Here is a 19,123-nt window from a genome sequence, read left to right as displayed (position 1 = left end):
AGGCCTCGTGCACCTAGGCCCGGGTGAGCCCAAATGGCCCTGGGTCTGGGAGTGGCCAAACGTTCCTGGGTCTGGGTGAGACCATGTGTCCCTGGATCCGGGTGAGGCCTCGTGCACCTAGGCCCGGGTGAGCCCAAGTGGCCCTGGGTCTGGGAGAGGCCAAGCGTCCCTGGGTCCGGGTGAGACCATGTGTCCCTGGATCCGGGTGAGGCCTCGTGCACCTAGGCCCGGGTGAGCCCAAGTGGCCCTGGGTCTGGGAGAGGCCAAGCGTCCCTGGGTCCGGGTGAGACCATGTGTCCCTGGAGCCGGGTGAGGCCTCGTGCCCCTAGGCCCGGGTGAGCCCAAGTGGCCCTGGGTCTGGGAGAGGCCAAGCGTCCCTGGGTCCGGGTGAGACCATGTGTCCCTGGATCCGGGTGAGGCCTCGTGAACCCAGGCCCGGGTGAGGCCACGTGCCCCTGGGTCTGGGAGAGGCCAAGCGTTCCTGGGTCCAGGTGAGACCATGCGTCCCTGGATCCGGATGAGGCCTCGTACACCTAGGCCCGGGTGAGCCCAAGTGGCCCTGGGTCTGGGAGAGGCCAAGCGTCCCTGGGTCCGGGAGAGACCATGTGTCCCTGGATCCAGGTGAGGCCTTGTGCAACTAAGCCCGGGTGAGGCCACGTGCCCCTGGGTCTGGGAGAGGCCAAGCGTCCATGGGTACGGGTGAAGCCAGATCCTGGGTCCGGGTGAGGCCGTGCGCCCCTGGATCCATCCGGGTGAGGCTGGGTCCCAGGCCCGGGTGAGACCACGCGCCCCTTGGGTATGGGTGAGGCCACGTGCCCCTTAGTCCAGGTGACACCGTGCCCCTGGGATCGGCCGAGACCAAACCAGAGGGAGTCAGACCTCCATTACCACCATTTGTCCACCATCCAGAGCTGAGGGGTCAGTGCTGACATGTACACATAAGGAACTAATGGACATCGAAATTGGGTCTCAAAAGAACTGTTGGTCCAGGGGGAAGCTCGCTACAGATTGATTCATTTGCCTGTCAGCATAAATATTATTGCTCGTCTCACATTCAGTTCTTATTAGTATATATCTAGTGACATTTGATCTCGTTCATCTAGAGGAAATGAGGAACAACATAGACTGAGGAACAAGAACAGAACCAGAAGCAAGGAGGCATCGATCGGACTATCGGGCCTCAGAGGGAGGATAGGGGAGGGTATGGGGAGGGTGGGGGGAGGGGGAGAGTTCAACCAAAGGACCTGTATGCATGCATATAAGCCTATCCAACGGTTAAGTTCAACAGGGGATTGGGGCATATGTGGGGAGAGGGGTGGGATGGGAATGGGGGGATGAGGACAAATATGTGATACCTTAATCAATAAAGAAATTTAAAAAAAAAAAGATAGATACAGAGACAGTAAAGCATCAAACAGACTGTCAAATTACAGGGGGAAAGTTAGGGAGAGGTGGGGGAGATATGAGATCAAACAAAGGACTTGTATGCATGCATATAAGCATAACCAATGGATGCAAAACTCTGGGGGGTGAGGGCATATATGGGAGTGGGGTGGGGGGTGGCAATGGTAAAATATGTACACATATAATACCTTAATAAAAAAAATTGGAAAAAAAATAAATAAATACTATGTGCATGGGAAATATTAATATCTAAAATTTACTGAATTATTATTATTAGCTCATTTAATCCATTCAATTCTATGTGGTAGACTCAATTATGATTCCCAATTGACAAATAAAAAAACTGAGGCCTGCAGGGTTAATATAGCAACTAGCTAAATACCACACATCTAGCAATGAGGGATTTAATATTTGAATTCAGGGAGTGTAAGTCCAGAGTCCATACTCCTGACCACTGTTTAGAGACTATTCCCTGTCTCTGATGTATGAATTCTCCTACCAGAGGCAGACAAGGGCTCTTCAAAAAATGAGGCATATGTGGGATATAATGAACAACATAAACTGATGAACAAAAACAGATCCAGAGACAGAGTAGCGTCTATCAGACCGTCAAACCTCAGAAGGAAGGCAGGGGAGGGTGAGGGTAAGGAGGAGAGATTAACTGAAGGACTTGTATGCATGCATATAAGCCAATGGACACAGAAACAAGGAGGGTGGGTTAGGTGGGCAATAGGAGTATAAGGTCGCATATGTAATACGTTAATCAATAAAGAAAAAATTTTAAAAAATGAGGCACACTGAGCATGACTTCTTCCTCTATGGAGAAAACAAGCCCTCTTGGGGTTGTTTTCGACGTGCTTGGAAATGGGAAACAAAGGGCAGGTACTCAGTTAGAGAGGTTTTATATTGTTTTTACCAGTCTCTCTCTCTTTCTCTATATATATATATGTTGACAGTTTATAAGCATATTTTACTCTGGTTGTTACCTTCAACCCACTTCTGTCCTGGTTCCTTTCTCATTTTAGAATTTTAAACTGCCTTTGAGTGTTTTATGAGAGAGACTTGGCAATGAATGACTTGACACCTTAGTTTACTCATGACCTGGGATGTCAGAGGTTAAAGGCCAGAATATATTGCTGTCTCTAAAGTGTTTATGAATTTCATGAAGGGCCCTGACATTTCTCCCTTTCTAAGAAGAGAGTAAATGGGGCCAAATCTCCAAAAATAGCTTTATATAACTGATGTTGTATTCTATACTTTAAATTTATTTAATCCAATAGTCCATTATGATTACTGAATGAACAATGTGGTCTAATTTAGCTTTCTACTTGTCTTGCATAGTAGTTCTCATCTGTCACCAAATTATGGGGAGATTTTTGTTGTCTTTTCATCTTTAAAATGTCATTTAAAATAACATAATGTAGATCTACCCCCTTATAGGTTGATGGTAAAAGGTAATTAGGTTCCACTTACAGATTAGGTGTTGGCCTAGCTTTAGAGTGCTCCTTTAAACCATAAAGGAATGACCACTGGCTGAAAATGAATTACAGATGACTCAATGCATATGCTGATTCTAATATCTCAGGATTAATAGTGCTTATGAAGATACATGGAATGGAAACTAAAGAGAAAATAAACAAATGAGACTACATAAAAAATAAAAAGCTTCTGCACAGCAAAAGAAACCACAAAACAACAAGAAATCCCACTGCATGGGAGAACATATTTGCCAATGTTATCTCCGATAAGGGTTTAATCTCCAACATTTACAGCGAACTCATACAACTTAACAAAAGGAAGATAAACAACTCAATCAAAAAATGGGTAACGGACTTAAATAGATACCTTTCGAAAGAGGACATAAGGAAGGCCAAGAGACATGAAAACATGCTCAAAGTCACTAATCATCCAAAAGATGCAAATCAAAATGACAATGAGGTACCATCTTACACCTGTCAGAATGGCTGTAATCATCAACAAATCAACAAAAGACAAGTGCTGGCAAGGATGCTGAGAAAAAGGAACCTTTGTACACTGCTGGTGGGAATGTAGACTGGTGCAGCCATTGTGGAGAACAGTATGGAGTTTCCTCAAAAAACTAAAAATGGAACTCCCATTTGACCCAGTGATCCCACTTCTAGGAATATATCCCAAGAAACTAGAAACACCAATCAAAAAAGATATATGCACCCTATGTTCATAGCAGCACAATTTACCATAGGTAAGATTTGGAAACAGCCTAAGTGCCCATCAGCAGATGAGTGGATCAGAAAACTGTGGTACATCTACACAATGGAATAGTATGCTGCTATAAAAAAGAAGAAACTCCAACCATTTGTAACAGCATGGATGGAGCTGGAGAGCATTGTGCTAAGTGAAATAAGTCAGTCAGAGAAAGAGAAATATCATATGATCTCACTCATTTATGGATTATAATGAACAACATAAACTGATGAACAAACACAGATCCAGAGAGAGAGAAGCATTGATCAGACCTTCAAACCTCAGAAGGAAGGTAGGGGAGGGTGGGGGTAAGGGGGAGAGATCAACCAAAGCACTTGTATACATGCATATAAGTCTAACCAATGGAGAGAGACAGCAGGGGTGTGAGGGCATGTATGGGAGTGGGGGGGGGCACAATGGGGGATATGGACACATATGTAATACCTTAATAAAAAAATCAATTATAAAAAAAAGAAACGTGGAGCAGGCTATGTGTTCTCAGAAAACAATCCTTGGCAGCCCAAGAATAACCCAAGGTTTAGAATCACTGGAGATTTGAAAGTGGGGGTAGGTATAGAGATAGAAAAATTCAGAAAACAAAATGGACCAGGAGGTAGAAGAAAGAAACGATGAGAAGCAAAGGGAATAAGAGGACATAGGACAAAGACAAGGGTCAAAGGGTAATGGGGAGAGAAGGTGGCTGTTGGAATGAAAAGGAAGAAAAATAAACATAAAGACTAGAAAATCAGTGAGGTCAAGGGGAACTGATTCTATTTTCCATTCTGTTACTGCTCCATATCTTTGGTCCTTTTCACACAAAACATTTCAAAGCATTATATTTGGTATAGTGACTTCTTCACCTCCCTTTTTCTCTTTAACTTAAAACTAATTTATATTTCTAAGGTAATATTTAACATTATATTTTTAATAGAAGCCTGGTGCACGAAATTTGTGCATGGGGGAGGGTGTCCCTCAGCCCAGCCTTCACCCTCTCCAATCTGGGACATCCCTATCACAATCCAGGACTGCTGACTCCCAACTGCTAACCTGCATGTCTTCCTGATTGTGCCTAACCGCTTCTGCCTGCCAGCCAGATCACCCCCTAACCACTCTCCTGACAACCTGATTGATGTCTAACTGCTCCCCTGCCAGCCTGTTTGCCCCTAACTGCCGTCCTCAGCAGACCTGGTCACCCCTAACTGCCCTCCCCTGCAGGCCTGGTCACTCTTAACTGCCCTCCCCTGCAGGCCTGGTCCCCCCCAACTGCTCTCCCCTGCAAACCTGGGTCCCCCCCAACTGCCCTTCCCTGCAGGCCCAGTCACCCCCAAATTTCCTCCTCTGCCAACCTGGTCACCCTTAACTGCCCTCCCCTGCTGGCCTGATCACCCACAACTGCCCTCCCTTGCAGGCCTGGTCCTTCCCAACTTCCCTCCCCTGCTGGCCATCTTGCAGTGGCCATCTTGTGTTCACATGGGGGCAGCCATCTTTGACCACATGGGGACAGCCATCTTGTGTGTTGGAGTGCTGGTCAATTTGCATATTACTCTTTTATTAGATAGGATAGAGTCCTGGTGCATGGCTGGGGGCCAGCTGGTTTGCCCTGAAGGGTGTCCCGGATCAGGTTGGGGTTCCCTTGTGGCATGGGGTAGCCTGGGAGAGGGTCCTGTGGTGGTTTGCAGGCTGGCCATGCCCCCCGGCGACCCAAGTGGAGGCCCTGGTATCAGGGATTTATTTACCTTCTATAATTGAAACTTTGTAGCCTTGAGCGGAGGCCAAGGCAGGCCAGGGCTACTGAAGTTTGGCTTCCTCCATTGCTGGGGGCAACTGAAGCCTGTTGCTCGCTCTAGCTACATGGCTGCAGCCATTTTTGTTGGGATTTATTTATCTTCTATAATTGAAACTTTGTAGCATTGAGTGGAATCCAGGGCTGGCCAGGGTGTGCGGAAAGCTTGGCTTCCTCCATTGCAGAGGAAACCCAAGCCTCCTGCTCACTCTGTGGCCACAGCCATCTTGGTTGGGTTAATTTGCATACTTGCTCCTGATTGGCTGGTGGGCGTGTCTGTTAGTATAGCGGGGGTATGGTCAATTTGCATATTACTCTTTCATTAGATAGGATTTATATCTCATTTCAGAATATTCAAGTGGAAAGAAACTAACTCCCAGATTCTTTTCCAAATAACCATATTAGGATAAAACAGCCAGACTGTGATATAATCTGTGAAACATGCATTTTAGATTACATAAACTGGTTTCAACTCATATTTTATATGCAGTTCCTCAGCTGAATAGCTCTCTACACAATAACATACAATTATTCCCATTACTCCACAGACTATATACCATGGGTCCCTGTGGCAGTTTTACCACTGCAGTGCTTTTCCCCAAGATTCCTGCCAGAGTGGGGTTGCCCAGTTTCACATCATAATCAAGTATCTTTACTTGGTAAGAAAAGGGAAATCTTTCATTCTATGAGATACAGATTTAGTCAGGTGAGGAGAAAAGTCTCTGAAATGCTTTCTGAAGAAAACTCCTCTAAAGGTACTCCTAAAAACTATGCGCAGTCAAACCATGGCCCTTCCAGCAGTCAGGGAAGGCTGTAGCCTATCCAGAGCCTAAGAACACAGAATCAGAGCAAGAGATGCTGAGCTTCCCCTTTTATTTAAGTGAATGACATGTGGAAGCCCAATGCACATGGAAACAAATTAAAAAGGAATTGTTCTGGTGGAATCAAGTATCACATGAACTCCCCTTTGGGCACTTTAAGCCCAGGGAACTCCATGGAATTCCAGATTTTACTGGTAACCAATAATCTCACCAAATTCCACTTGTTTGAAGCCATAAGGGAATGGATACCCATCAAGAAGTAATCTATATAAGAGTATGGAGCTCCTGACTGGCAGACCTGGCAAAGTAATTAACTGTTCAACTCATAATGCATACAGTTGGTAGTGACATTAGACAGTTCCTTGTCTGTTCCCCTCACATTCACTGGCCATGCCTAGATGAAAAGTACTGATGAATTTTGCTATCTAAGCACTGTGGCAATTCTTTACCAAAAAAGAAGATGTAGAGGAAGAGGAAAATGAGGAAGAAGGAGGAGGAGGAACAGAGGGAAAATAAAGAAAGAGAAAGAAGAAAGAAAGAAAAAAAAAAGAAAGAAAGAAAGAAAGAAAGAAAGAAAGAAAGAAAGAAAGAAAGAAAAAAGAGAAAGAAAAGAAAGAGAGAAAGAGGAAGAAAGTCATCCTGATATCCTGATTTTGGTAATATTAGAACATTGGATCTCCTAGCTACAGGCCTAACACTGCCTTAATCAGGTTAACTTTCTCTGCTGAGATGCTTGTCTAAGGCATCTCCGAGTATCCTTTTATAATAATACAATGGTTCTTCTAAAATAATGTTAGAACAAGGTTGGAAAGGTATACATGTATTTCAAAATAATAAAGGTAGGAAATGTTTTTAGTTATCAGGAAAACCCTGACTTTCTTGGTGAAGTCATTTTTATTGGCAAAACCACAGATTTTAAAAATCCATAGAATAAAACATGTGAGTGAGCATTTCAGCAGGCAAATACCTACCACCACATTCCATGCTTTGCCTATTTAGAATGAACTTTGATTATGAGGGACTTAACTTTTTAGTTATAAGTCTGATACCTATGGGTGCCCACAGGAGCACTTATATGTCCTAGCTGTTCGGTGATTTGTGGCACCATGGTCATCAGCACATGCGGGTTGGACCCATACCCTATGCAACAGAAAGCAATGGTAAATCACTGCTTGTTCTTTTCTCAAATTTTATCTTTATGAACTTTCTTACTTTGAAAACCCTATGTCGAGACTTTTCACTTATTTATAGTGTCACCAAGAGTCTGAGCACAGCACATAGACAGTCTAATATGATAATAAATATTATATACCCTTGGCTTATTCCCAAACCATGCTTTAAGGACACCCAGGAATGATAAGACTGGATAAAAGAAGGTGAAGGGATTAGATAAAGAACATATATGCATAATTCATAGACACAGACAATAGTGTGGTGATGGCCAGAAGAAAGGAGGGTGGAGGAAGGCAGCAGGGTTTGGGAAATGAGACATCTGTAATAGTATCAAGAATAAAAGTTAAGGGAGAAACCAAGATGGCGGCATAGGTAAATACCTGAAATTGCTGCCTCACACAACCACTTAAAAACTACAACTAAAAAACAGAATGGACATCATCCAGAACCACAGGAAGGTTGGCTGAGTGGACATTCTACAACTAGAAGAAAAAAGCACATGGAGACTCAGAGGAGGTGAGGAAGTAAAGTGCAGAGGTATGGAGGTGCATGCAGAGGAAAGGGCTGACAACTGAGTCAATTGGGAGGGAGACACAAGCTCCCGACTGCTCTGAACTCCAGTTCCGGGCAAGACTCTGGGGACACAGACCCATACTGGGAGAAACGGGACTGTCTGGCATCGGGCAGAACTCGAGGGCAACTTTCTCTCAGAGGTGCTTGCAGTGATTACTGAGGGACACTGAAACCTGGGGGCTTCTTAGGGCAGGGCTGAGGATCAGCCATAGCTGTTTGCTCCACTTGGTTGATTCCCTGAGACCCCACCCCACCCAAACTGTGCCCAGAGGCTTTTGCAATGAATGGCCTGGCCCTTTGCAATCTAAAATTACCTAACAAACTGCAGCTGGGTCAGAGAGACCCAGAACATCCAAAATAAGGCCCAAGGCCCCACAGCAGCTTGCATTACTTCACCTCCAAACCCCAAACAAAGAAGAGGAATCTGCAGATCTCTCTGTAGCTCCTGCTGGGTGGCCTCAGCAGAGGCTAAATTAGCACCTCCTTAGAGATCCAAGAGCCAGTGTACCCAGTGGTCAGAGTGGGACAATCCAGATTACAACTCAGATCCATAAGGGACACACTCAGGGGGCAGACTCAGTGAGCACCAAAGACCCCACTGAAGCAAGTCTTGCCCCATAGGGTGTCTCCAGCACAGATGTTCTCCCATCATAGACACAGCTGATTCTCACAGCCAATTGGCCTGGAGGTCAATTCCTCATAGTGATACCAACAACAATCAAGGCTTAAATACAAAAAGACTGTGCACAAAGCCCACAAAGGGGTGCACCAAGAGTGTTCACCTCAGGTAACTGGGGAGGCAGAGCCACTGGGCCCTATAGGACACCTAGCACACAAAGCCACTCTATCAACACAAGGAAGCAGCCAAAATGTGGAGACAAAGAAACAGGTCACAAATGACAGAAATGGAGGAAAGCAAAATACTGGATATAGAGTTCAAAACCACGGTTATAAGGTTTTTCAAGAATTTTCTAGAAACCGCCGATAAATTTAGTGAGACCCTTGAGGATATGAAAAAGGACCAACTAGAAATTAAGCATACACTGACTGAAATAAAGAATAATATACAGAGATCAAACAGCAGACTAAAAGATCACAAGAATGAAGTCAAAGATTTGAAATACGAAGAAGCAAAAAACACCTAACCAGAAAAGCAAAAAGCAAAAAGAATCCAAAAATATGAAGATAGTGTAAGGGGCCTCTGGGACAACTTCAAGCATACCAACATCCGAATTATGGGGGTCCCAGAAGAAGAGAGAGAGCAAGATATTGAAAACCTGTTTGAAGAAATAATGACAGAAAACTCCCCCTACCTGGTGAAAGAAATAGACTTACAAGTCCAGGAAGCACAGAGAACCCCAAACAAGAGGAATCCAAAGAGGACCACACCAAGACACATCATAATTAACCTTTTGCACTTGGATGTCGAGTGTGACTCGACAAGGTTAGCATTAGAATAAAGGAATCGAGAAAAAAGCAAGCGAGTGCAAAGGGTAAAATGCCAAGAGCAAAAGACAGAGAATATTAAAAGCAGCAAGAGAAAAACAGTTAGTTACCTACAAGGGAGTACCTATATGATTGTCAGCTGATTTCTCAACAGAAACTATTCAGGCCAGAAGGGAGTGGCAAGAAATATTCAAAGTGATGAATAGCAAGAACCTACAACCAAGATTACTTTACCCAGCAAAGCTATCATTCAGAATTGAAAGTCAGATAAAGAGCTTCACAGATAAGAAAAAGCTAAAGGAGTTCATCACCACCAAACCAGTATTATATGAAATGCTGAAAGGTATTCTTTAAGAAGAGGAAGAAGAAGAAAAAGGTAAAGATAAAAATTATAAACAACAAATACATATCTATCAACAAGTGAATCTAAAACTCAAGTGAATAAGAAATATGATGAACAGAATAAACTGGTGAATGTAATAGAATCAGGGGCATAGAAATGGAGTTGACTGACAATTCTCGGGGGGAAAGAGGTGTGGGGGGTGCAGAAGAGAATGGACAAAAATCGTACACCTATGGCTAAGTTCAGTGGGGGGGGGGTAAGGGCAGAGGGTGGGGTGGGAACCAGGTGGAGGGGAGCTATGGGGGAAAAAATAGGAACAACTATAATAATCTGAACAATAAAGATTTATTTAAAAAAGAAAAAAAAGTTAAAAAAGCATACATACAAATTATAGCTAGATAAATATATAAAAGAAATATGACAAAAATAACTGTTTAGTCTAGCTGATGGGTATATAGATGTCTATTACCCTATTTTTAGAATTTTTTTGTATAATCAAAGTTTTTCACAATAAATTTTTGAGGACAATTTGAATAAAAAAAGAGTAGGATAAGGGAATATCAGTCTTGGACAACAGTAGGTCCCCAGTCAAATTTTAATTTTTCTTCCAACTCAGCCCCCTTCACCTGGCAAGAGTCTCTTAGATTTTAGTTTGCTGTTAAATCAATTTCTCCTTTGGCTGTATTCTGGGTCATATCTCAGCACTTTGAACTGTCTGCTTCTGAATTACAATCTAAATGAGACTTGCAGCTTTCCTTTGGTTAGGTAACACTTTACTATGCTAAATTCCTGACAACCAATGATTCTTAAGAGCTGTCTATCTTTTGACAGGCAATGTTTTCTTATGGCTAAAAAGAAACCTTGTTACTGTTCTATAATTATTTTAGCTGCATTTATCCCAACTGGTCTCTACTATTAGGCATAGGCTTGCCCTCAAAGTAGGAGGAGTGTCAACAAACCATCAATAAACCTTACTGTTCTAAAGTGGCTTGTGGAAAAAGAAGGGAATGCTCCCAGCTTTTCCTGAAATACATTCAAAACTATATTGACTGAGTGCTAGCAAAGTATGCTTGCTTCTCTGGTGATCAGGAAGTTTATGTCTGACTTTAATTCCAAATGAGCACGCGCCTTCAAACCCAGACATTCCAATGCACAACACAAGTTCCAGTAGCTGGAGGAAGCTAGAAGCACTTTGATCTTTAATTGCTGTTTTTTAGTTGTTAGATATTCTCTTCTTCTGCTTTTACTATCTTCTCCAGAAATACAAGATAACCAGAATTTTCCTGGTTCTATAATAAAAAATCAGAGTAATATTTATATAGTGCTTTAAATGTGGGGAAAGGGAAAGTAACACATCTACTAGTGTAGACAACAGATCTGAATTTAGATTTCTTTCCTTCCTTTTCTTTAGCCATAGAGATAATGCACTAATCATAAGTAGTCAGACTGATAGTTTTATTATCACCAATATGTGCAATGTACTCAGAAACTAGTACATTTTAATGATGAACTCCATTTTCAAGATAAGCAAAATTTTAAAAGAAAATGGCATATCATGGAGGTATATACTGAACTAAAAATGTCATTTCTTTTTTGATAGTGTTACTGGACTGATAAATCAGATAATGCCATATACATAGAGTGCATTAGGATTTCAACAAGGCTTTGAAAGCGTTACTCATGACAATTTTGTAGATGAAATGAGGAAATGTGGACAGAATGATAATGTGCTCCTTTCTGATTGAATAACCATGCTCAAGAGAGGGCTGATGAAGAACTGTTTTTCAATCTAGACATGGTTCTATAAAAGGCTTGCCACAGAACTTTGCATTTATTTGGTTCAGTCCTTGAAACCTGACATCATTGGTTCTTTGAAAGCTCCAGAGGTGATTCCAATGTGAAGCCAAGTTGGAGAACTATTATTATAAGACTAGAAGCCCAGTGCATGAAATTCGTGTGTGGGGGGAGGGGTGTCCCTCAGCCTGGCCAGCACCCTCTCCCATCTTGGACCCCTTGGAAATCCCTCTCACAATCCGGGACTGCTGGCTCCTAACTGCTCACCTGCCTGTCTGATTGCCCCTAGCTGCTTCTGCCTGCCAGCCTGATCGCCCCCTAACTACTATTCTGCTGGCCTGATTGATGCTTAACTGCTCCCCTGCCGGCCCAATCGCCCCCAACTGCCCTCCCCTGCCAGCCTGGTTTCCCCCACCTGCCCTCCCCTGCTGGTCTGGTTGCCCCTAATTGCCGTCCCCTGCCGGCAGCCATCTTGTGGTGGCCATCTTGTGAGATGTAAGGGCATTGTGTGAGGGCCACCTAGGCTTTTATTAGTATAGATAAGTGGTTTGCATACTATACTGCAAATATAGTATAGTATATTTAGCACCCAGTTGCCTCTTATTGATTCCAATAACTCTTCCAAAGATCCAATGTTTGATTCTGTTTCACAGATGGTTAAAAGAAGGGTAGAATGAGAACACTTAAATTTCATCTCAATTTGGATAATGGTTTGGAAAATTACACATTAAAAGGGCTCCATCCACAGAGTCCAGTAAGGCCTTCAACTCAATGTCACTGAGACATTTCACAAATACCAAATTCCATCAGAATTCATTGAAAAGAACTGCCCCTTTATGTGTGAATGCAAAGTTAATACAGAGGCACTCTTTTGGTGCTGAGATAAAAACAAACCAAAGATTTGTATTTTGAAAATGATTTTGCCTCCTTATTTAGAATCAGGTCATTATAATCACAGGTTTTAAAAATTAATAGAAACAAGTCAGGTTGATAAGCAGAACACCAATATTTGATTTGCATATTGAAGGAAAGTTTGATTTTAACATTAGTCACTTTGGTAAATAGAAAGAACAAGACACATCATTATTGGAGACTACACTAAAAATGTCCATGGGTCACATAACAACATGTCCAAGGTCAATTATGTTGAGTACAAAAACTTTAGGCAGTGGCGGAAGAAAGAAGAAGCTTGTCTCCTCTCTGTCTCTGGAAGAGTACCAACCTCATACTCATAACATTAGTACACTCAATAATTCTGCAACCTTTAAAAGGCATTTTATGAACAAATTAGGTCAATTAGTACAAAACGATTTACATTTTAAACAATTCCAGTTGGACTCCCCTGCATACATAGGGAAAAAATTCCATGCATAGGGAATGCAGCTCCCAATTTTTTATTTATTTTTTATTGTTATTTTTTTCAAATTTTGATTTTTCCCCATTTTTTTATTAAGGTATTACATGTGTACATATCTTCCCATTGCCTCACAGATCCCAATTTACAAAGTAAAATTCCAGTACTTTATAACTGAGAGGGGGGTGGGTAGTAGCTAATTCCTTGCCTCTATGATGTGTTAACAGGCAAAATTCATAGACTGGGTGCTCAGTTATAACTGACACAACAAAGACACACACACACACACACACACACACACACACACACACACACACCACAGTGAAATGCGAAAATACCTCAAATATATAGCCCTAGTATTCACCTTTAACCTCTCTTGTTCAGTGTTGCCTGTTCATGATAATATAACTGAACTGTGCAAACCCCCCACTCCTTGAGGGGATGGGAATATAACCAGTGTGGAGGGGGTTTGAGAAAGTGGGGAATCCTATCTCCCTTCATGGGTGAGTAAAAAGCCCTCTAAGGATCATTTTTCTCCTTGTCCTTTCTCACATTTTTATTTATATATAAATGTCTCTCTCTAATATATTTCCTACAATGAGCTAGATACTGTGCTAGGTGATTTGCATGCATTATTTCATTTAGCTTTCACACTAATTCTGCAAGATAGATATTGTCCCCATTTTACACAAAGGAAGCTGGCATATGATGGTTATACATGACTTGCTGAAGGTCACAAAGCTTATATGTTGTGGAGCCAGAACACACCCGTATTTGCTTGACTATATGGGCCAATTTTTATTTTTTTTCATATCAACGTGCTACACTCTATCACTCTGTCTTTTTTCCACTTCTTTCCTTTTTCCTCCTCAAAGCCTATAGTGGTGGATGGATGGTAGTACTGGAAGGATTTTAAGGAAAGAAGCACTAACCTAATCCTCCTTTATACTTCTCCTGAAGCTGTGTAATTTCCTATTTCCCCACACATGGCCTGGTGATCAGCATCCAATAAAACATTGGCTTCTTACAGGCCCATGTTATGTTTTCTTCTCCAATTTCTCCTTGATTCTAGTGACTACATTTTTTAAATCCCAAATAAGGGCATATAGCTTGATACATTGTGATTTCCATTAGAGAACAGAAAGACAACATATTTAAAATAAAAACTAAAAAAGTACTTGTGGTGCCTAGCAGAGAGATAAGAGGGCTGGCTCAATATGGATTTGCTGGATATTATATTGGAGATTGATCACTCATGGAGAGTAATGAGCAAAGTTATAGTACATCTTATTAGTGGACTTCAAAAGGGTGGTCTTTCTGACAGGTCTTTTTGTTATATAGCCTTAATGTAGGTTTCCTGAACCTGGTGTTTTATTAATCTGCAAGTACTTGTTTAGATACAAGACTGTGGATTCTAACAGATAAACTGTTAATTATGCATTCTAATCCCAGGCTAGAAGATGCCTATAAAGATTAAAACGTGTTTCCTTTTTTTTTTCCTAACAGTTAATGGCCTAGCAAAAGAAATATCAATTATATTTGGGAAACTGAAGAAGGTAATAAATGCATTACTGAGGCCAGTTGCTTTACAAAGTCATTTATTTAATCCTTAAATTTTGCACGTTGTAAATTACTCATTAGAAGGCAGAAAGTAAAATAGTCATAATCCTGTTTAGCCTCCAAATTCCAAAGATTTAATCCATGGAAATAAGAGGCCTTATGTGTTTTTTTCCACTGATATTTCTTAATGGGCAAAGGAGGTTAAACAATAAGGACAAGCTCAAGTAATTATCCTGATGTGCTGATCCACAGGTCAGGAGTAGGCTTGATTAAATTCATAGAGAGCTGACCTGCAAAGGGTGGGAAAATGCTCCTTCTTTTCCACTCAGCCCTGCAGGCAACTAATCAATGTGCACATCACACTTCCAGATTGTTTCATGAGTCCAGAGCAATAGCCCATAGCATTCCTATCTGTTGTTTTCTAATTAATTAGTGAAGGGACTAGGAGAAGAGGACAAGTAGCAAAGAGGAATTAGGAGGGGTTGAAGAGGAAGATTCCCGCCCCCATACATAGGGAATGCAGCTCCCAATTAAAAAATGTTCAACTGCAAAAGCAATTAGTTTGTAGGTTTCTTTACATGTATAGTAAGCCACATATATTTGGTTTGAATATGGATTTTAAAAGCTTAATGTGTAAACACTTAATATACTAAGGACAATGGTTTTTGTATACTAAGGGTAAAATAAAATTTTAGACTCTTAGTGGTAATGATACAAACAATTTTCAAGATGCTTTTGGCATTGTAGGTCTAGTAAATGCACACTGCACGCATTTTGAGAGAATTTGAATCTGTGCATATTTTCTTTTTTCAATAGTGTGATGACCTTTATATATACAACACAGCTTCTGGCTCAGCTTTAGGCTATCTACAAAAAAACAGCTACTGGCTGACTTCTGTTCTGCGCAAGTATTTCTTTCATATTCCTTTGCCTTTTTCTCTCATGATCATCAGCATATGTGAATAAAGGTGGTAGTATTAGGCTATGAAATGAAACTTTTCTCTTTGCATGATAACCAGACCATGTAAGGATCAAACTTCTAATTCCTCAGTAGCAAACTGAGTTACCCAACACAAACTATTTCCGTTCATTTTCTACTTGACAGTCTAATTATGTTTGTGATTTCATCAGGCTGGCCCTGTGTCTATCCTATATTACATTCAATAACCACCAAGCTGTTGTTGCTCAATAAATCATTACTGATAATGAAACAAATCTAATTTAAAAAAATTATAGCTGAATGGAAATGCATTTATTTACTTTGTTAAAGTAATTATAAAGCAAGTGTTTCCTAAATAGATCATTTAACCACAGCATGTGATAAAACTACTCTTTTCTTCCCCCAGCTTGCTTTAAAAAGACACTTTTTAAACAGTAGAAAGCGATACTAAAACATTTTGAGGACCCCTGTAATTAGAAATACTAATATCCAAGTCCTGGAAAAACCTATTGAGACATCTTAAGAGAAACTAAAAGTAACATAGTAATTTTTGAAAAGTGTAATTTGGAGCTTCTACATCACTTATACCAGAAAAGAGCCCATTCTGGCCAATTTTGGTGAAGACAGGAAATGACATTTCACCTTTTCCTTTATCTGAAGATGGAGTACCTGAGTTTTAACTTACCCTGAGTGGATTTTCATTAAGGTATGGGGGTTCACCTTCCACCATTTCAATTGCCATAATCCCCAGAGACCAGATATCAACTTTCGGACCATAAGCTTTTCGAGTCACCACTTCAGGTGCCATCCAATACGGAGTTCCCACCATAGTGCTTCGTTTACTTTGCTCAGGGGTGATCTGAGCACAGAACCCAAAATCAGCTGCAGAGAAGAAAAGTTCATTAAAATCAGTTCAAATTATATTTATTTTACTATAGGACACTTTCAGATATGGCTGTACTTTCCTTTGTTAGACACGGAGCTTCCACAACTGCTTAGCTCATATCCTTTTGTTCCTGATCTCTCATCTAGTCCTGATTTTAAGAGTCTGAAATAACTGAATTATATGATGCCATTTTCACTGGACCTCAATCTCGTTTTCTCCAACTTAAAGAATATTTCAGTCTTCTAATTAAGTATTTGTCATTCAGGTGATGGGGTCACTAGAAATTCTGAAATATTACTACCCCCTCTCCAAAACCTGGGCACAATCTATAGGAACACAGTGTTAAAAAATTCTTTGCTTCAAACTGGGCTCTAAATGCTTCCAAACCAGTCATTTTTAATAGCCATTTTCTTCTCAAGATAGACAGCAAAAGAGTAGAGATCTCCGGATACTCTCTCAAATACCATCAGAACCAAAATACCTACTCAATTTAACAGAGCCATCCATCCCAAGGAGAATATTGTCACTCTTTATGTCTCTATGGATCACTTGGTTTGAGTGCAAGAAATCCAAAGCTTGGAGGCACTATTGAATTAGAAAAAAAAAGTTAATTATATCACAAATAATTTTTTAAAAATTAAGTTTAATCTACATAAATTTGGGGCAGGAGTATAATTTAATGTTGCCAAGTGAAATAGATAATGAAGTGCTTTGACACCATTTTGAAATCATATTACCATTTACATCAGTGATGCAATTTAGCATGATACATATGAAAGCTCCTGAGTAAAACTAGGACATGAAGAGTGATGGTGTGATAAGTAGCACCAAATTGTTAATACAGCCAAACTAGCCAATTAATATAATCATACTTTGACTTAGTTATCTAGAGGATATTAATTCACCTTGGTCTTAAATAGATGTAGTAAGCTTCTGTTTCCATGGTATGATTTGATTCAGTAGGTCTGGAGTGAAACCCAAGAATCTGCATTTAAAACAAGTGCCCTGAGCTATTTCTGATGGACAGCCAGGTTTGAGGACCACTATGAAGTAACAATAGGCACTTGTTTGGAATATGTTTTGCACTGTAATACTAGAAGATGGAAACAACAGACTCAGGGCCCAATATACTCCTAAATATTAAAAGTTTGATTCATTGCATGAATAGAAAATATCTGTTTTTAGTGGATATGTATGCATGTTTGGGGAGGAGGAAATGAGAATGAGAGGAGAACAAAGAAGGAGGAAATTTATATGAGCAATTTAAAATAAAGCAAAGACTAGCTGAAATTACTTTGTTTTGTTCTGTTTTTCTATCAATGGTTTTCAAGTTTCAGTGGTTCAGAGTTCCTAATGTATCTATAGAATATCTTACTACAATAAATGTGGTAGATGGTAAGGTCCAAGATAAAATTCCAATGGAAAGAGGTTTTAATATTGAAAAAATTAATATAATGAAATATTCTTGTTTTAAATTGAAAATAAGTATTATGACACTGCTATTGGAAAAGAGGCAGACACTTAAAACACATTAGAGGGCTATGAGGGATGCCCAACTTGTACTATGAAAGTAACTACTTTCCAGGCTGAGGGAAGACCTTGGTTAAGTTACCTTCTAAAAAATGATGTGATTATAATATGGTTTGTATTTTTACATGGCTCACATTGCACATCCAAGACAAAATAACTACTATGTAAAAATTCCTCCAAATCAGAAAGAAGTTCCTTGCCAACATTACTGTTTCCCATGTTCACTGAGACTTAAAACCATTCAGGCTTAGATATGGTACCTTGTGGATGGCATAATGGAACTCAAAAGATTCATAGCAAAGCAGCTAAAATAAACTAGGGGCTGGGGAAGAGGAGTGTCATTATGTTAGGATTTAAACTGAATTTAGGGTCTCCAATTTTTTTTGAGAAAAAATATGCTATTATTACTTTGATGTTATGAACATTCTGAATAATCAGGGATAAAGAAGGAACTGCCAATTTTGGTGTTATCATCAGCTAGAAACACTGTATTTTCTTACCTCTCTGCAGACAGCTGCTATCTGTCCTTCATCCATACAGGTCTCTGTGACCACATCAGTCAAAGAGCCACCAGCCAAATATTCCATGACTACCCATAGTTCATCACCCACTAAGTAGCTATAACAAAAAAAGAAAAAGACGTTGACTCTGGCCTAAGAAAGTGGGGACTCTTCCATATTCCTATTAAAAAGGTAATTTGCATTCAGTTTCTATGCATTTGATTATATTAAATAACAAGAAGAGAATATTGCCCTAGCTGGTTTTGCTCAGTGGATAGAGTCTTGGCCTGCAGGCTGAAGGGTCCTCGGTTCGATTCCCAGTCAAGGATACCTACCTCGGTTGCAGACTCCATCCTTGGCCTTGATGCAGGAGGCAACTGATGTTTCTCTCTCTCTCTCTCTCTTCGTTCCCTTCCACTATCTCTAAAAATCAATGGGAAAATATCCTCAGGTGAGGATTAGCAGAAGAAGAAGAAGAAGAAGAAGAAGAAGAAGAAGAAGAAGAAGAAGAAGAAGAAGAAGAAGAAGAAGGAGAAGAAGGAGGAGGAGGAAGAGGAGGAGGAGGAGGAGGAGGAGGAGGAGGAGGAGGAGGAGGAGGAAGAGGAGGAGGAGGAGGAGGAGGAAGAGGAGGAGGAGGAGGAGGAGGAGGAGGAGGAGGAGGAGGAGGAGGAGATCAGTGATAGTGATAATGAGACACTTCCTTAACATTGGAAGAGAATATTTATGGAAATCAAAGGACCACTAGATATGACTGTGCACCATGGAGGAAGGAAAAGAACAGGGAGGCTTTTGG

At 40.8% G+C, this 19,123-nt stretch overlaps 1 protein-coding gene across 1 annotated transcript in view; it reads right to left on the bottom strand.

Annotated features, from left to right (window-relative positions):
• PAK3 (p21 (RAC1) activated kinase 3) overlaps positions 1-19,123 on the bottom strand; it is a 184,090-nt gene that overhangs the window by 22,047 nt on the left and 142,920 nt on the right. Inside the window, exons 17-19 of the mRNA XM_054723775.1 lie at positions 18,331-18,448; positions 16,786-16,885; positions 16,100-16,296 (exon numbers count right to left, since the gene is read on the bottom strand). Of these exons, the coding sequence (XP_054579750.1) occupies positions 16,100-16,296; positions 16,786-16,885; positions 18,331-18,448 (415 nt within the window). The remainder of the gene's footprint in view (positions 1-16,099; positions 16,297-16,785; positions 16,886-18,330; positions 18,449-19,123) is intronic.

The sequence above is a fragment of the Eptesicus fuscus genome, chromosome 1 (assembly GCF_027574615.1).
Source record: "Eptesicus fuscus isolate TK198812 chromosome 1, DD_ASM_mEF_20220401, whole genome shotgun sequence".
Lineage (NCBI taxonomy): Eukaryota > Metazoa > Chordata > Mammalia > Chiroptera > Vespertilionidae > Eptesicus > Eptesicus fuscus.
The sequence above is the reverse complement of the archived record's forward strand: the minus strand, read 5'-3'. Positions and strand labels throughout refer to the sequence as shown.